The 16562-nt window shown below is 40.4% G+C and overlaps 3 protein-coding genes across 3 annotated transcripts; 1 reads left to right on the forward strand and 2 right to left on the reverse strand.

Moving 5' to 3' along the window:
* Positions 1–1046: 1046 nt before the first annotated feature.
* Positions 1047–5457, reverse strand: LOC308368452 (troponin I, slow skeletal muscle-like; the record flags this gene model as incomplete). Its single annotated transcript, XM_080842622.1, has 6 exons — positions 1047–2535; positions 2650–2823; positions 2951–3040; positions 3286–3417; positions 3795–3842; positions 5437–5457. The coding sequence occupies 6 exons, from the start codon at positions 5455–5457 to the stop codon at positions 2449–2451; spliced, it is 552 nt and encodes a 183-aa protein (XP_080698748.1). The 3' UTR covers positions 1047–2448.
* Positions 5145–7345, reverse strand: LOC308367933 (troponin I, fast skeletal muscle-like). The gene is made up of 5 exons (XM_080841944.1): positions 7114–7345; positions 6760–6891; positions 6386–6475; positions 5810–5974; positions 5145–5558 (listed from the first exon to the last, which is right to left on the reverse strand). The coding sequence occupies exons 2-5, from the start codon at positions 6778–6780 to the stop codon at positions 5475–5477; spliced, it is 360 nt and encodes a 119-aa protein (XP_080698070.1). The 5' UTR covers positions 6781–6891; positions 7114–7345; the 3' UTR covers positions 5145–5474.
* Positions 7346–10841: 3496 nt separating this feature from the next.
* LOC308368453 (interleukin-17 receptor A) lies at positions 10842–14660 on the forward strand (the record flags this gene model as incomplete). The annotated part of the gene is made up of 3 exons (XM_080842623.1): positions 10842–10952; positions 11180–11306; positions 13807–14660. 3 exons carry the CDS (start codon positions 10842–10844, stop codon positions 14658–14660), a joined length of 1092 nt encoding a protein of 363 aa, XP_080698749.1.
* Between the last annotated feature and the right edge of the window lie 1902 nt (positions 14661–16562).

A 16562-nucleotide genomic window follows, 5' to 3' on the forward strand; every position in this document is an offset into this window, starting at 1 on the left:
GTCAGTGAGGGTACTCGTTAATGATATGGGTAAATAGGCTGGCACCATGTGTGTATCATAGGCAGAGTAGAAATAGAAGTAGAAAACAGTTTGGTGCGGATGGGCAGCTGTAGAGAGAGGGTTTCGTGAAGGTGATCAGGTGGAAAGACTGCAGCAGCATCCCACAGTGGAGATAGCCAAGAGTAGGAAGAAAATAGACAAAGTGAGTGGACAGAACAAGGTTGCCTTATAAGTGTATATGTAATTATAGGTTATGTTGATGTGGAACAAGTGCTATCACAGTCATCAGCATTTGCAGGTAAAGGGTCCTTCTAAACGGGAGAGAACAGAGACAGGTTAGTAAACAGAATACAGGTCATACACACACACACACACACACACATGCACACACACAGACACAGACACAGATACACACACACACACACACACACACACACTCACACACACACACACACACACACACACACACACACACATACACGCACGCACGCACACACGCACACACGCACACACACACACACACACACACACACACACACACACACATACACACACACACACACACACACACTCGCACACACACACACACAAAGATTTGACATGCATATCTCAGTGTCTGAATGGTGCACTGCCTAATTCTTTTCTAAACATCAATCTCATTATTACAAAAGCTGTCCTGGGGAAAGGGGTGGGAGGGTAAGGTTGTGTGTGTGTGTGAGTGTGTATGTGTGCGTGTGTGTCTGAGTGTGTGTGTGTGTGTGTGTGTGTGTGTGTGTGTGTGTGTGTGTGTGTGTGTGTGTGTGAGTGCTTGCGTGCGTGCGTGTGTGCGTGCGTGCGTGCGTGCGTGCGTGCGTGCATGCTTGCGTGCGTGCATGCTTGCGTGCGTGCATGCGTGCCTGTGTGCGTGCGTGCGTGCGTGTGTGTAAGAGTTGTGTAACTCCCTTGGGAAGATGACCACTTCATCCTTATTAATGGCATAGCACAATATGATATATATAGATAAAAAGAGGCAAAGGGAGAGGTTTCCCGGCATGGTGGATGGGAAGTATATTGCAAAGGTTACCAGATTTTGATGCATAATTTCTAACTGTCGGATGCCCTGAAGAGGAATGTTTTTAGTCTCAACTTAAAGATGGAAATGGTGTCCACTTCTCAGATGGAGATAGCAAGATTATTCCACAGGAGGGGGGCTTGATACCAAAATAAGGCACAACAGCAAAGGATTCAAATGGTGGCTCAGTTTATTCCAGTGTAAGACTAAATGAATGAGAAACTGACAACACACTGATGTGATTTCTCAAGAGGAATAATTGTACACATGCAGACATTTTGTAATCACATGACACCCACAGCAGTACTTGTGCAAATGATTCACCTGGATACACACACACACACACACACTCCATTTCTGCAGCATCTCACTACATGAAAAAAAAAAAACTTAACAGCTGTCCAGCATAAGGACATCCAGTGACATTGCACACACGGGATTTTTATCGATTTAAGAAAACACAGTTTCTGTTCCACAGTGCAAAAAGAATGCCAGTTTACATTCCTCGGCCCATGAATCCCTTCGTGTCTCCCAATATGTAAGGTTGAAGGAGTTCTGCCAGTTACCTAAAAAATAAAGATCCGTCAATGTAACATAAATTTAGTAGAATGACTGCAATGCCAAATGAAACACAGTTGGACATCATACAAGTTGTTTGGTAAAGTTTTGATCCACACAAACCATACAAGTAATAACTATCAGACAATCAGATCAGACAATTATACAAACTGTCTATAATCTACAGTTTTATTGTGGAATCTGTACAAATGTTTGACCTATTACTAACTATTTACACAATACACCAGTTTGACTTATTGCAGCACATTTAATTGTGAAATGCCATTTACAGAGTAATTCCTCAGTTAGTGACAGTTACAATTTAGTGATACCTCTCTGTCAATAACACTACAGCACATCAACTTAGTCCTGCAGTTCTCTAAGAGGTCCTCTCAGAGGTCAGCATGTTCTATAATCTACAGGTTTAATATTCCGTAAAATGCGATTGTCTTGTTAGATATGTTTCAGTCCAGGCAAGGGAAACATTTGTCTCTGCACATTAAAGGCATAACAAATATGGAAAGCACAATCAAACTCCTCACAGTGTCATAGTGTAGTGTCATGCTTCACTGTGGTTCACTTTCGAGCAGATTTGTACAAAAAAATAGTGAGAAGCAACAAAACATCAGACAGTTCCCATGAAATTTGCATTTCTCCTTGAGGTGTCTTGTGGCGTTTTTGGCTTCCTCTACCAGTACTTGCTCTAAAACAGTTTTGTACTTTATTGAGATGGGAAGAGTGCAGTTCACTTTTTCCTGACGCCTTAGAAGAATATTGGGGGTCTCACTCTTCCACAAACAGTACCTTTCATTATTGCCTGTGTGTTTATTACCTTTCTTTTATGCCTGTGTGTTAAACATCTTCTTCCTGCCGTCCATGCCTGACATGGCCTCCACATTCTTACGCCAGTCAGTCACCTCCTCTTTCTGTGGGAAGGAAGCAGAATTATCCCAAGGTTACTCAACACTGACACAAATATATAGAGAATTATCATTAGGCAATAGAATACTAATTGCAGTGAATTATGTTGAAAGCCTTACCTTTTCCTCCTCCTTCTTGACTGTCTTCAGATTGGCCTTGAAGTCTACAGATTCCTTGACCTTGCCTCCCAGAAGAGCACCCATCATGGCTTCAGCAGAGATCTTCACTCTCTTGAGTGCTGGTCTCTTCATTTTGCCCTTCAGCTCAAAGATCTTTATACCAAGGTCAGTAACCTGTGGCCAGATAGTCACTCTTAGTCAACAGGGGATAGCTATATATATATACTTTCCAATCTGAAGAATGTAGTAGGAATTCTGAAAACCAGAATGTGATTCTAACTAAAAATAACTAATCTGGTACCTCTTTGTCACTTTTGGAAACTTTGAATGCAATGTCGTATCGTTCTTCATCCACCACGTCAATCTTCTGGTTTAGCTCTTTACAGAGGTTCTAGAAGATGCAAATTCGGAAAATAAGTGCACTTTTGATCAAACCACACATGGCATGGCAAACATGTTGACAGCCTATCCAAACAATCCTCCACACCAACACATATACACAGAAAGGCAGATAGATATGGCTGCCATATAAGCGGCCATCTTGTTTGATGCGATGGTGTGTTCTATTTCTGCTGCAACTTGCTGTGCATGCCATGCCATGTCAGACTGGACATAGCTGACAAGGTCAGAACATACCTGTAGGTCCTGCACAGACAGACCTGACAGTTTGAGCGGTGGGACTCTCTCATTCAAAGTAGTCTCTCGCTCTGTCTTCTTGTCCTCCTTCTCAGCAGAAACCAGAGAGCTGCCTTTATTCAGAATTTGAATCTGGAGTTGCACAGGATGACAATCATTAACATGCACAGGGTAACCGTAAAATCTCACTTTTAGAAGGACAGATTGGAAGTATCTCTAGACATCTTGATATCAATAGCAACATACACATTTTTTAAACATCACCCATTTTTTTTGTCTTTAATTAAGCAATAAGTTTACACTTTTTCATAATGAACTAAAACTAATTTTGAACTTTATAAATCACAACTGTATTATCAAAGGTCTAATATGAAGTTATTTATTCCATCTATTTCATTAATTCAGAAAATGCGAGATTGAAGATGGGCCCTCAAAGACGTGTTAATGGTAAGCAGTTGTATGATGGGAAGTTCAAATAACGAGTAAGAAAGAACCCACACTTACAGTACCTTTAGAAATAGTCTGCGGGAGGCAGAAATCTTGGGCTTGGGTTTCGGCTGACAGATAAAGTAGGGATATGGGGATCATTGAATAGAACCATGGAATTCATATTCATTCATCTAGTGACAGTGACATCAAATATTAAATCAAACACAAACATGATTCATGGGCATATACTCTATTTATATACATTTCACTTACTTGTCTGAAGGTATGACATGTGAAAAAAGGAAGTACAAATAAATTATATCAGTGAAATGTATCAGTATGACAGAAAATGCAATATGAGTAATGCTGCAACGGACAGACACATGAATCAAACTTAAAATACTCACGCCTCAGACATGTTGGCTGATCTCAGATGCTCTAAAAAACAAAAGAGAACACTACTGGTAGAATATGCCACACTAATAAAGCTGTCCATGAAGGTTATGAAATAAATTAGCCTCATAAATACTATGGGCACTAACTACTCAAAGGAGTCCTGTCTTACATGTAGAGTATGCAATGGCCGACACAGTAGTTTTCGAAATAGATTAAATGTGTAATAATGCAACTGACAATGCTATATTTCACGGTTAAATGATTCAATCCATTTGCCAAAGGGCTGTGATTTATTTGCCTACTTTGAAACAATCGTTATCATCCAAATACCTCCTGTCTACTTTAAGTACAGACGCGGTGCCAGTCCAATAAAACTTACCAGGTTCTCCCAGAGATGAATCACAGAGTGAACACTGGCAGCTCGTGGCAGTGGGCAGGAACCCCCCAGTGAAGAGTTATGGCCTCCGAGACCTTTTCTGAGTGGCTCACTAAAATAGATCGCTGGATTTGGACGCTCAGTATGTGCAGGACCATCAAAACACAGGTGCATGCATCCTCCGTGGCCGGCTGCCATGTCTTCTACCCCATTGTCTCACCCCCTTATAAGGGAGGGGGGGAGGGTGTGAAAGAAGGCACCTTGCCTTTGTATTTTAAGACAGTGTGTGCCCTGTCCTCTGAGTGTGATTGCAGTGTGAAATAGATATGTGACAACTTACTGTTATTATTAAACTGAAATTAAGGAATCAGAATAAGAATAAAGAATGGAGATATGTTGACTGCGTTAAATGACGGAAGAAGGTTTTCAATTTGCTAATCATTCATTTCTGCTCTTTTTAGGAAATATTTTTTTGAAAACATGTTCAAGACAGGGCCTACGCTCAAGTAACATGTGACTAATTATATAAAACACTAATTTATAACAACATAACAACATTATGAGGCAGTAAAACATAACCCCATTTTGGCCCCTTCATATAGAGAGTCACACACAATTCAGAAAAGTAAATGCACATTTGCAATTAAACAATACACAATTTTGACTTATTACACCACATTTAATTGTGGAATGACATTTACAGAGTAATTCCTCATCTACAATTTAGTGACCCCTTCTGTCAATAACACTACAGCACATCAACTTAATCCTGCTGTTCTCTAAGAGGTCCTCTTAGGGGTCAGCTTTTTCTATAATCTACAGGTTTTGTATTCCATAAAATTCCATAAAATGCAATTGTCTTGTTAAATATGTTTCAGTCCAGACAAAGGAAACATTTGTCTCTGCACATTTAAGGATTACAAAACATTGAAAGCACAATCAGTTCTCACAGTGTCATAGTATAGTGTCATGTTTGCTTCACTGTGTGTTATTGTGCGTTAAACATCTTCTTCCTGCCGTCCATGCCTGACATGGCCTCCACATTCTTACGCCAGTCAGTCACCTCTTCTTTCTATGGGAAGGAAATCAGATTCAATGAGAAATTTCAGTTTAGTTAGTATACATTAAATTATTGCTTTTACATAAACTATTACATAAGACCAGGCCTAGAGACTACTGCATGAGTATTGCTGCATGATCCCTTCCCAGTCTTAACATTCATGCTGTGTAAGCATGCATTCTGTATATTTATATGTATGTATATGTATGTACATGTATATACGTATAAGGTAAAGATTTTTTTAATGTCAGTGATTCTCTTGCCTTCTCCTCCTCCTTCTTGACTGTCTTCAGGTTGGCCTTGAAGTCTGCCTTCATGAGTTTGGACTCCAAACCCAACCCCAGATCTGTGGTTTTCTTCACCCTCTTCAGCTTGGTCCGGTTCTTGGTACCTTTCATCTCATTAATTTTGCCCGTCAGGGTCTCGATCTGTCCAAGATCACATTATTCATCAGACATCTTCCCCTTTTTGATTTGAATATGTTATCCAATATGTACCATGTTATACATTTTATTTAAAAAAAAGTATGAATGCAGAATCAGCATTTGGTATTGTACGTTGTCTTGTATGGTGCACTGTGAGGGACTGAAAGCCATGCAGGACATCAGTGCCTTTGTTGGGGAGTTCAGGCCAATTTGGATGTTTTCATTTATACTCAACCTGGGAGTACATAAAGATCATTTAATAGAAAAAGAGAATTATTTGACATCCCATTTTTCAAACAATTGTACTGTGACTATGTAAGAACATATTTTTGAAATAAACCATGGCATATATTTTTTGCAAACATTCAAAAATATTGTAAACATTGAGTAGAGAAGAAACTGAAATGTGAGTACCTCCTTTTCGTTTTTGGCCACCTTTAATTCTAAGTCATACCGTGCATCATCTACAACATCAGACTTGCGATGGAGATCTTTGCAAAGTTCCTGCAAAGAGCATGCACACATTTAGCACTTTTTTAAAGATCACAAGTTCAAAACTATACACATGTATAGCTAACCGGCTAATGATCATCGTGTTTATCAACCCTGTGCGATGTTGGTGAAATTGCTTGACTTTCATCCTTGTTCTGTGAGTGAGCCCGATTGCATTTTTACTCAATAAATATACTGATCCTAAACTCCGGACACGGAGATAACTTGAGTGAATTTTCAGTGTTTACCGGTGCTGACATAGTGGTTTCAGCGGGTCACAAATCGTGCCGTAGTACCTGAAGCTCCTGTACAGACATGCCAGAGAGCTTGAGTGGGGGGACTCTCTCATTTAGAGTGCTGTCTCTCTCTTTGATCTTGTCATCTCTCTCAACCAGGAGCAAACAGGCTCCCTTCTTCAGCACTTTGGTCTGGCATGAAAAAAAAGATGCGGCATGCCTTTCAATGCAAGTGCATTTCTCCTCAATTCTGCTTACTTCTCATCATCACTCATGATTCGTGCAAATGTGTTTGTGCGTGTGTGTGTGTGTGTGTGTGTGTGTGTGTGTGTGTGTGTGTGTGTGTGTGTGTGTGTGTGTGTGTGTGTGTGTGTGTGGTGTGTATGTGTGTGTAAAACATTCACAAAAACTCACTTTCAGCAGCAATCTGCGAGTTGCTGAATACTTTGACTTTTTCTAATAGGCACAGAGATGCTACAATTAGGTTCATATTCCCATGGATACACACAATACTGGGTACGTTATTTTTTAAATAAAGAAAGGAATATTTAATAATTTATTACTATATATAAATAACAAGATTGCATTGGATTGATCAGGTTACTCACCGGTCTGTAAATGACGTAAATAAAACAAAAATAAAAAACAAAACATTACAAACAAATAAAAAAACAAATGGAATGATAATTAACAACAATACATGTTTTACATTCCAAAAATATATGAAAAAGTCATTTTACAGTCCCTTACCCTTCAGACATGTTTTCTCTTTTTTATATGCCCTGTGACTGAAAGAAAGAAAGACAGATTTAATTAAAAAAATTATGAATTCATTAATAAATGGATGGATGATGGTTGAATGAATGAATGAATGAATGAATGAACCACACACACTATCAGTTTGATATAAGCCAAAAATGCACCACTAAATTAAAGTTTAATACATTTTCCCTGAAAGCGTCAGACCCTGAGTAGCATATCAATAACTCAATGTTGCCAATCCAATGGTATTTTTAAAGAAGAACAACCTCAGAATCTGCATGTGTGCTACAGGTTGTCCTCTTTGTCCTGCAAATAAACATGTGACCTATTGACTGCCCTGTACACACTAAATCAGACAATGGTACAAGAAGGGCCGGTGTGTGCTCTTCCCCAACTATATCGGAACACATTGCTGTGATGCTTCCCTATGGCCTAGATACAGCAGCAGCTGTTGCCTTGACCGGGCAGGATAGATCCCAACGTCAGAAAGACCCTGGCCAACAAGACAGGAAGCTAAGAGGCTGAGGCATGTTGATACAATCTCCTTCCACGTGTCTACACCTCAAGAGCATCCCAAAATATGTAAATGTAAAAAAAAAAAAAAAAATGTAGGAGCCCTTCTTTAGTATCTATTGCCATGGTTACATTTTTGTCTGTTAATGTGTCACAGAATAACTTGACGACACAGCATGCTATGGACTGTTTGGGGGAGCAGAGGAATACCTCATCATATATTTATAAAAAATATAAGTACAATCTGACAACAAAACCAGCTAATTAATTCTTTAGACAATTCATTACAGTTATGTAACTCATTTACCCACCCAGGACTGAGAACAGTATGAGGCAGAAGATTAAGAAAGAATTAAGAATAAGTCTCTTTCCAGTTGAAAGCCCCCTGAAACATATTTACATTTGTTGCATGCAATTGCCACATAAAAAGCTTGCTAATAACAAAACTGTTAATATAATGCCATGTTATTTACACTTTGAAAATGTCTCTATCCTCTATCATGAAGGCCCAGAGGTGAGAATTGGATTGGGCAAAAATGCAACACATTAAGCCAGCTTTCTCTCATGACTCTCTCAAGAGTGCCTTGACATACATACAATTCAGAGATGCAATTACCATAAGTTCCTCCATAAAGACAGACATTTTAAACTCCTAATCTCAGGACATAAACACCTAATACAGTCACACCTGCACAATCATATTTGACTACCTCTACCTGTCAGCTCATAAAAGCCATGCACAGCACATTGCGCGCTTGAATGGTTGAGAGGCTGTAAATTGACTGGAGATTTGTCATTTTTGTTTGTCTGACGCTTTAAGCCTGATTCTCTAGAATAGGAGAAATGGCAGCAGCACTGTGGCTGACTTACCTTTAACTTGAAGACAAGAGAGTGGAGAGAGAGTGGGTTGAACAAGTATTTTATGATTTTTGATGATAGATTTATGATTTCAAACTTTCATGTGAATGGCTCGCTAAAATAGATCCCCTGCTACGCCTCTTTCTCAGTCTTGCGGGTGCCACATAGCATCAAAACACCTTTTGACTTGTCCTCTATCTCTCACTCAGCCTGTTTTCAAGATGAACACACTTGTATACAGGCGCGCACACTCACACATACACACACACACACACACACACACACACACACACACACACACACACACACACACACACATAATGGCATATTGGAACATGGTGCTAAGTGATGAGCCAATGGACATGTGCTTATGACCTTTAGGAAGCTATGTGGGTTTTAACCGCAACCCTAACCCTCAGAGGACATTAAAGTCAATCAAGTCCTGTTGTTAAAAGGTAACAATGCCATAGATTAATCGACTTCTCATGTCACAGAAGAGTGTAAATATCTATGACTGACACCAAAGTTGTTCATTTATTTTTATATTTCATTTACATGTAAATGAATAAAACAGAAGTGCACTAATATCACAGTGAACAGGCAGGCAAAGTGGTAAAACTCCTACTTTCATGCACTTGCTGATCATTGTGAACAGCATTTATGCTGCTGATTTAGCAGTCGATGTAATTAAATGTATCTCTATGACCTGGAGTGAGTTGCCTTTGTGAATGTACTGCAAGTCCAACTTTAACTGCTTTAAAAACTGAAATATTTACATTGGAATAAGAATCCAAGGCACTAAAGTGAGCAGTACACAGAAGGTTGATGGCTTGTTGTTAACCTGAGGTTTTGATGTATGGCCAACTGATACCAGATGATTTGTAAAGCCCTCTCACCTGCCTTTGTCGATTACTGGTATGTTACAGTGAGGACATGTGTCTATAAAGACTTCAGCCTCTCCCTGTCTAGTCCACATCTGCTAGGTGTTTTTTAAAAATTCATTTTCACTTTTGTGTTGTTAGCACACTTTGTGATGTTAGCACATTGTCCGACTAACATTAAATTTATCGCAAGATAAATTATTATTCAGAGTATGACATTATTAGAGTTCCTCATAAAGAGGAAATAGATCTTTTCAGCCTTACATTTAGTGGATGAATTGCACAACTCAAGATATAGCTTGTTTTCAGTGAAATTAGATAATAATCAGGGAGGAAGTGCCTCTGTGCTTCACAGCCGTTGGGACTATAAAATGTGGTATGCCACAGCTCATCCGTCAAAAGGGTGAAATTCTTTAGAACGGTTATGAGTCTGTGAATAAACTATGACTGCTGTCCTGTTTACTTTTTTGATATCAGCACAACTTTCCATATCCCTCCGAATACTACAGAAGCCTGTAACCTGCTCGCAAGAGGTAGGCTGGGCAGTTACTTTTGAACCTCAACCATGTATGCTCCATTCTCAAATTACTGTCTTCTAAAGTTATTCACTAATCTACTGCCGACAGGGGCTAAGATGTGCAGTTCACATAGGTAAGTGAATTATTACATGAACCTTATCAACACAGGCTTACGGGCAATACATAGGCTGCAATCCCGATGCAATTGCTCTCTCTCTCTCTCTTTTCTCTCTCGTTGCTTTAGACAATTGCACCAACGAGGGCTGGGTGACAGCAAGCAGACAGAAAGCCCCAAATGGCCCTCTATTCTCAGGCAACAAGGAACTTAACTGGTCCTTGGAAAGGGATGACCGTGGCAACCTTGTTCCAATTTTGCTTCTGCACTGGAGAGCACCATCTGATGGTAGGATGCACCTATGTACCTATGTCATTTTAATGCAGAGAATTGATTTAATTGAAACTTGCACAAATACTGGAAGGTTTTTCGAAGCACTGTTAACTGAGGTCGTCACACGTGTAATTACTGTATTGTTCAGTCAGAAACATATAATACTATCTCATGTCATGTATCACGATTTTGAAATCTCTCCCCTCAGATTCTATAAAGAAAATGAAAGGGAGTGAAGTACTTGTGGTGGAACAGGGAACCAATCAGAGCGTTTGCATTCGCTACGTCTTTAACAACACCCTAAGTTCATCTGTGACCCCCAATGACAAACCCGTAAGAAAATGTGAATCCTTAAATTGATTATTGTGCCATCAATATTTGGTCTGCCTGTTAAGTTTTTGACTGATTCATTAATATCTGTTGTCTATATCGGGTTGTGCCACAGATCAGTTGGCATTGTCGTACTGCTGTTACACCACACTGATTTTAAAATCAGTGCTTTCCTGTCAGTATTGGATAAATTTATCAGATGAAGTGAACATATTTATGTTTTTATCCAGTGGTCATTCTCCTCAGACAGCGTGGTGGTGGAGCCAGAATATCAATACTCAGTCTCTTTCTCCCACTTGCCTAAACTCAAGAAAGGTTGCAGTAGCTGCACCATCACAAAAACAATTTCAATTCCTGGTAGGAAAATCCGTACAATTTATTTGTTAAAACAATTGTGTACATAGAATTTGACATTCTGACATTCATCTTTTGTTCTTGCAAAGTGAATCCACGAGTCTAACATTAATCCGGAGATATCTTCTGTATTGTCTGTTATTCATATCCCAGCACATTAACTTGACTTTAACCCCAACCCAGTTGACCTCAACGTCAGGTTCTGTGTTTGCTTGAATTAAGACGAGTTTTTTTATCTTCATATTTCTAGACTGCACAACTCCCCAAATGAAGGAGAGTGAACCTTGTGTTAGACATGGTGAGTGAACCCTTTAGTCAAGCAATATGGCATCATACCGGGCTCAGTATTTAAAGCCTTCAGTCAAGCAATATGGCATCATACCGGGCTCAGTATTTAAAGCCTTCAGTCAAGCAATATGGCATCATACGGGGCTCAGTATAGAAAAGCCTTCAGCTAGGCAATATGGCATCATACTAGGCTCACTATTTAAGCCCTTCAGTCAAGCAATAGGGCTTTGGGGTTCAGTATTTAAAGCCTTCAGTCAGGCAATATGGCATCATACGGGGTTCAGTATTTAAACCTTTTGATGTAACAAGTTTTGGATAGATCCTTTCATCCATCACTGAAAGATAAAAACATGAACATACTCAATGAGTATGTTTTGTAGTTATGTTGTGCAATCGGTCCAATCACCACTATGCCATTAAGCTGTCACTGTTAAACTGTGACCGTACCTCATTCACTTTCTATTGCAGCGAGCCTTTGGCAGCCTAACATCACATGGTCTGAATCGCATAATGATTTGAAGAAATTGGTCATTTGGATAAGCTTTGACAAGTGGACATATTCTGAGGAATATAAGCTTGGAATCAACGGCACAAATTTCTTTGTTTCTCAGATCATGAAGAAGGTGCGCTCTGTTCTCAGACACATATATTGCTGGTTCATGATTCCTGTAGATTGCTCTTTTAGCCTTCTTCAAGTGAAAACTGACAATTAATATTGCTGCTGTTATGCTTGAAACACAGACCAGTCAGAAAAGACTGAATACAACTTTCACATTGGACCTGCTGTTGCTGACTCAGACAGATGAATCATGCCACTTGTCCATTGCGGTGGGTATCAGTTTGAGATTTTTTGGGGGTATTTTAGCCGAGCCTATTTGAGGCTTTAGCTGTGGGTCTATTATTCTTATCTAGGCACAAGTAATAGTTAGAAAGGCGTTTACGCATATTCGACTCAAAGGCTTTGATTTGACTTTTGCACCAGGTCAAACCATTTTCTAAGCGATGCATAAGAGACTGCATGGATCACTGGGGAAGAATAAACCTATGCAACTGTAAGTAAAATAAGCATACATGACTTCAATAAAAAGACAAAATCAAAACTTGGGTTTACAAATAAACGAACCATGATCGTGTCAGTGCTGGCCAGAATGATCATCACAAGAAAACATTAGATCTTGTCATCAGGATAGTTATTGTGTGGTGGTTTACTGCAATATGCAGCACTGCATATTGTATGTATGTATGGTCAATATATAACACAACACACAGTATAATAGTACAAGCTTTGTTGTAAAACATTACACATCATTGGATATATTATTCTGTTTTAGACACTTCCATGCCAATCAGGAAGAGACATGCTTGGTTTGTTCCTGGACAAGTTTTGGTGATACTGGCTGGAGGTTATCTTGGCGTTTTGCTGTATAGGTATATTCATGGAGGTTGGTATAAGCAGGTCATTTCAAGCTGTGAGAATAACCAAGGAAGACAGTAATACAACGTTCACAGTGAAGTTCCTACAGCTTCATAAATGAATATACACAGGGTGCGATTTGTCCAAAAACCAGAGGGGGGGGTGTTTTTTTTTTTATCATGAAAAAAAAACAAGCAATACATAGGCCTAATTCTCTTCATATACATGCATCATATATGTCTATCATGATATGATAATCGCTGCTAGACGCTCAGTTCTTGTGCTCCCTCTCATTCACGTTGAAATACTGAAACCGAAACTGAAACTTTGAAACTGAAAAGCAACTGTTTTGGACAGAACTGCTAATTCAGTGAACAAATATGAATGCCGACAGTTCGGGTAAGGTGAACGTTAGTGCCAGCGATGTAAGCAAGTGTAAGAAAACGCTGTCACAACCTGTCTGTTTTTTCATAGTTTTTTTAGTAATTGAGGGTTATCCCCCCCATGTATGAAATTCATCCAGCTGAGGTGGGGATGTAAAAACCAGAGGGGGGGTAAATCCCCCCCATCCCCCCCGGCAAATCGCACCCTGAATATACATATATAGATATATAGATAGATTGATGTCGTAATCTTGTTAGTATACATTAGGACTAATCTGAAGCAAACTAGCCAATAAAGATCCTTTGTAGGACATTCTTCAATATATTTATTGTTAAATAACAGATTAACTTCTGGTCAGAAAACATTTAGGCTGGTGGGCTATAATAACATCTAATGTTTTACACTCTTTCACTACAGGTGTCTCCCCAAGTATTCCTATAAGCCCCAAGACGGCCCAATTAGACCCCACCCCGATGCAGACACATAGAGTCTTCATCCTGTACTCCCTTGACCATCCACTCTACAAAGAGATCATTCTGAAGCTGTGCGCTTTCCTGAGAGCCAAGTGTGGAGCCGAGGTGACCCTTGACCTTCTGGAGTCAGCCTGCCTGAGCACCATCGGCAAGATGCAGTGGCTGGAGATGCAGCGAGAGAGGGTCCACAGTTCTTCCGACAAGATCCTCATCCTGTGTTCGCGGGGCGTCGCCGCCAAGTGGAGGGCCATGTGTGGCGTCCGCCCCAGCGTGACCCTGCGGGAGGACCAGGACTCCCCCATGGGCGACATGTTCACCCCCGCCCTGGCGCTCATCATCCCCGACTTTGTGCACGCCGTCTCCCTGCAGAAGTACATAGTGGCGTACTTCGAGGAGGTGAGTTGCCAGGCCGACGTCCCCTCACTCTTCCACGTCACGGTGAAGTACAAGCTGATGAAGCACTTTGAGGAGCTCCTCTTCAGGATCATGGGCCAGGAGCAGCACGAGCCTGGCAGAGTGAAGCGCATCCATGGCATTGCGGAGGATGATTACTTCCACTGTTCCACCGGAAAGGCACTGCGAGATGCTATTGAGGGTTTTCAGGCATACCAGCTGGCCAACCCTGACTGGTTCAGCCAAGAGCTTGTTGGCTTAACGGAAGAGAACAACACTGGTTCAAACTGTGAGTCTCTTGTGGAGACTGCGTACAACCATATTCAGGGCATCCAGGACAGCGAAGGAGCCTCTGTCCTCACTACTGCTGTGTCCTGTGCGAGCTTCCATAAACAAAACGCATAGGCTATGTGCACTCGTCCGCTAATGCAGCGGTTTTCAACCGGTGGTCCGCGACGGCATTGCATGGGGTCAACGACATGTTGATCAGTTCACCATAGATTTTTTTTTTTTAAATAAATTTGCTTTGATATTCCAACACATTTCCACATTACGTGGAATGTGTGTGCATGGGGGAGGGGGCGTGGTGATGGCGGTTAGTGATTTACCCTTATAACTGCACATGTTTAAGTGTTATAGGCAGAATACCTGTGCAGGGGAAGAGGCGTGGTGGTGGCTAGCGATGTACCCTGATAATTTCACATATTTAAGTGTTATAAGCAGAATATCTGTGCAGGGGGAGGGGGCGTGGCGGTGGCTAGCGGCAATGTACCCTGATAATTTCACATATTTAAGTGTTCTAGGCAGAATATCTGTGCAGGGGGAGGGGGCGTGGCGGTTGCGGTACAGGCACATCAGTGGGCCGCGAATGACTTTCTAGTCAGAATGGTGGTCCTTGGGACAAAACCAGTTGAAAACCCATGCGCTAATGCATAGGCTTTGTGTGCTCGTCCACTAATGCATAGGCTATGTGTACCCGTCCGCTAAGGAGCTTGTGTAAGCTGCCTCTCCTGAGCTCACCCAGGCCCCTGTAGAGAAATGATTGTTAAGAGCAAAATACTCTCTCCACATGCACCTTGTTCCAAAAAGAAAAGTTAAGACTCTTACTTTTGTGCAGGACATTTCAAGCATGATTGCGAAGAGCACCCAAAGCAAGAAGTGAATTTCACACCTCTACATACTATCTACTCAACCCTTCAGATGACTTTATCATCAGGGTATCTGCGTTTAGAGCAGTGATGCTCAACCTTTTGGCTCCCAAGACCCTTTTGTGTCCAAGGAAATGTCCAAAACCCCCCCACAGAAGACATGATAACCTGTCTGCCTGTCATAAATGCGACTCCATCTGTACACATTCCGGGGCTGTACACATTCCATTTCCATTCATCCACAGATGGTAAAAAAAGATGTTGTTGTATATATGAACTTTTTTGTATTATTTATGTTATTTGAGTATAACTTTGAAGTTGTGTTTGAAGTATTCTATTAGAGCCTCATTTCTCAGTACTTCCATGTTAGGCAGAGCTTGAAAGTTGATAAGTGACACAATTCACTTAAAACACAATTTTAACTAGTTATTTTAAATGTAAATTAGTTTGAAAAAGCTCTGTATTAACGTTTGTGCAATTTCCTTGATACATTCATCGAGTGATTGATTCATCAAGTCATCAAGCTCATCGTTTTAAATAATGTCCTATCATCATGGCCCCCCTTGTTCAGAGAAGGAGTGACATAATTGTGAATTAGATCAGCATGCAAGGCCAACTGCTAAATTTTATGGCAGTAAGTTATGAAGTGGACTGGACCAAAGGTACATTTCCAGGTCTTGTAATAGTAACTCATTCTACCCTGAGGCTGTTTATAATGTTCTTTGTCTGTAATAACCATTTGTACGATATTTTATAATCCGTAAATAATTATATTCATTGATGTTTGTAAACTTCAAGCGTTACAGCAAAACAGGAATAAAGGTTTTTGCCATGCTCAGCCATGTAAACCTTTTTTCAGCTGGTATCAAACAATCTATCCAAGTCCAAACTCGAAACAAACGTCGAAATGACCCACAAACTCGGGTCAAAGTTCACTTTTTCGGCACGTTCAGCAGCAAAGGGTAAGCAATGAGGAAAAAGCCGTGAACATTCGTATATATTTCAATCTGTTCACTCTAGTAACGATGTTAGAGCGTGTAAACTGTGATATACAGAGTAGCTGAAAGTAAACTTTCATATAGATGGAATTACAGCGACATTTTAATGCACTCAGAAGAACTACTGCTATGGGTTTCCGTGTCAAAATACCTAGACTATC

The sequence above is a fragment of the Sprattus sprattus genome, assembly GCF_963457725.1.
Source record: "Sprattus sprattus genome assembly, chromosome: 7".
Classification (NCBI taxonomy): Eukaryota; Metazoa; Chordata; class Actinopteri; order Clupeiformes; family Clupeidae; genus Sprattus; species Sprattus sprattus.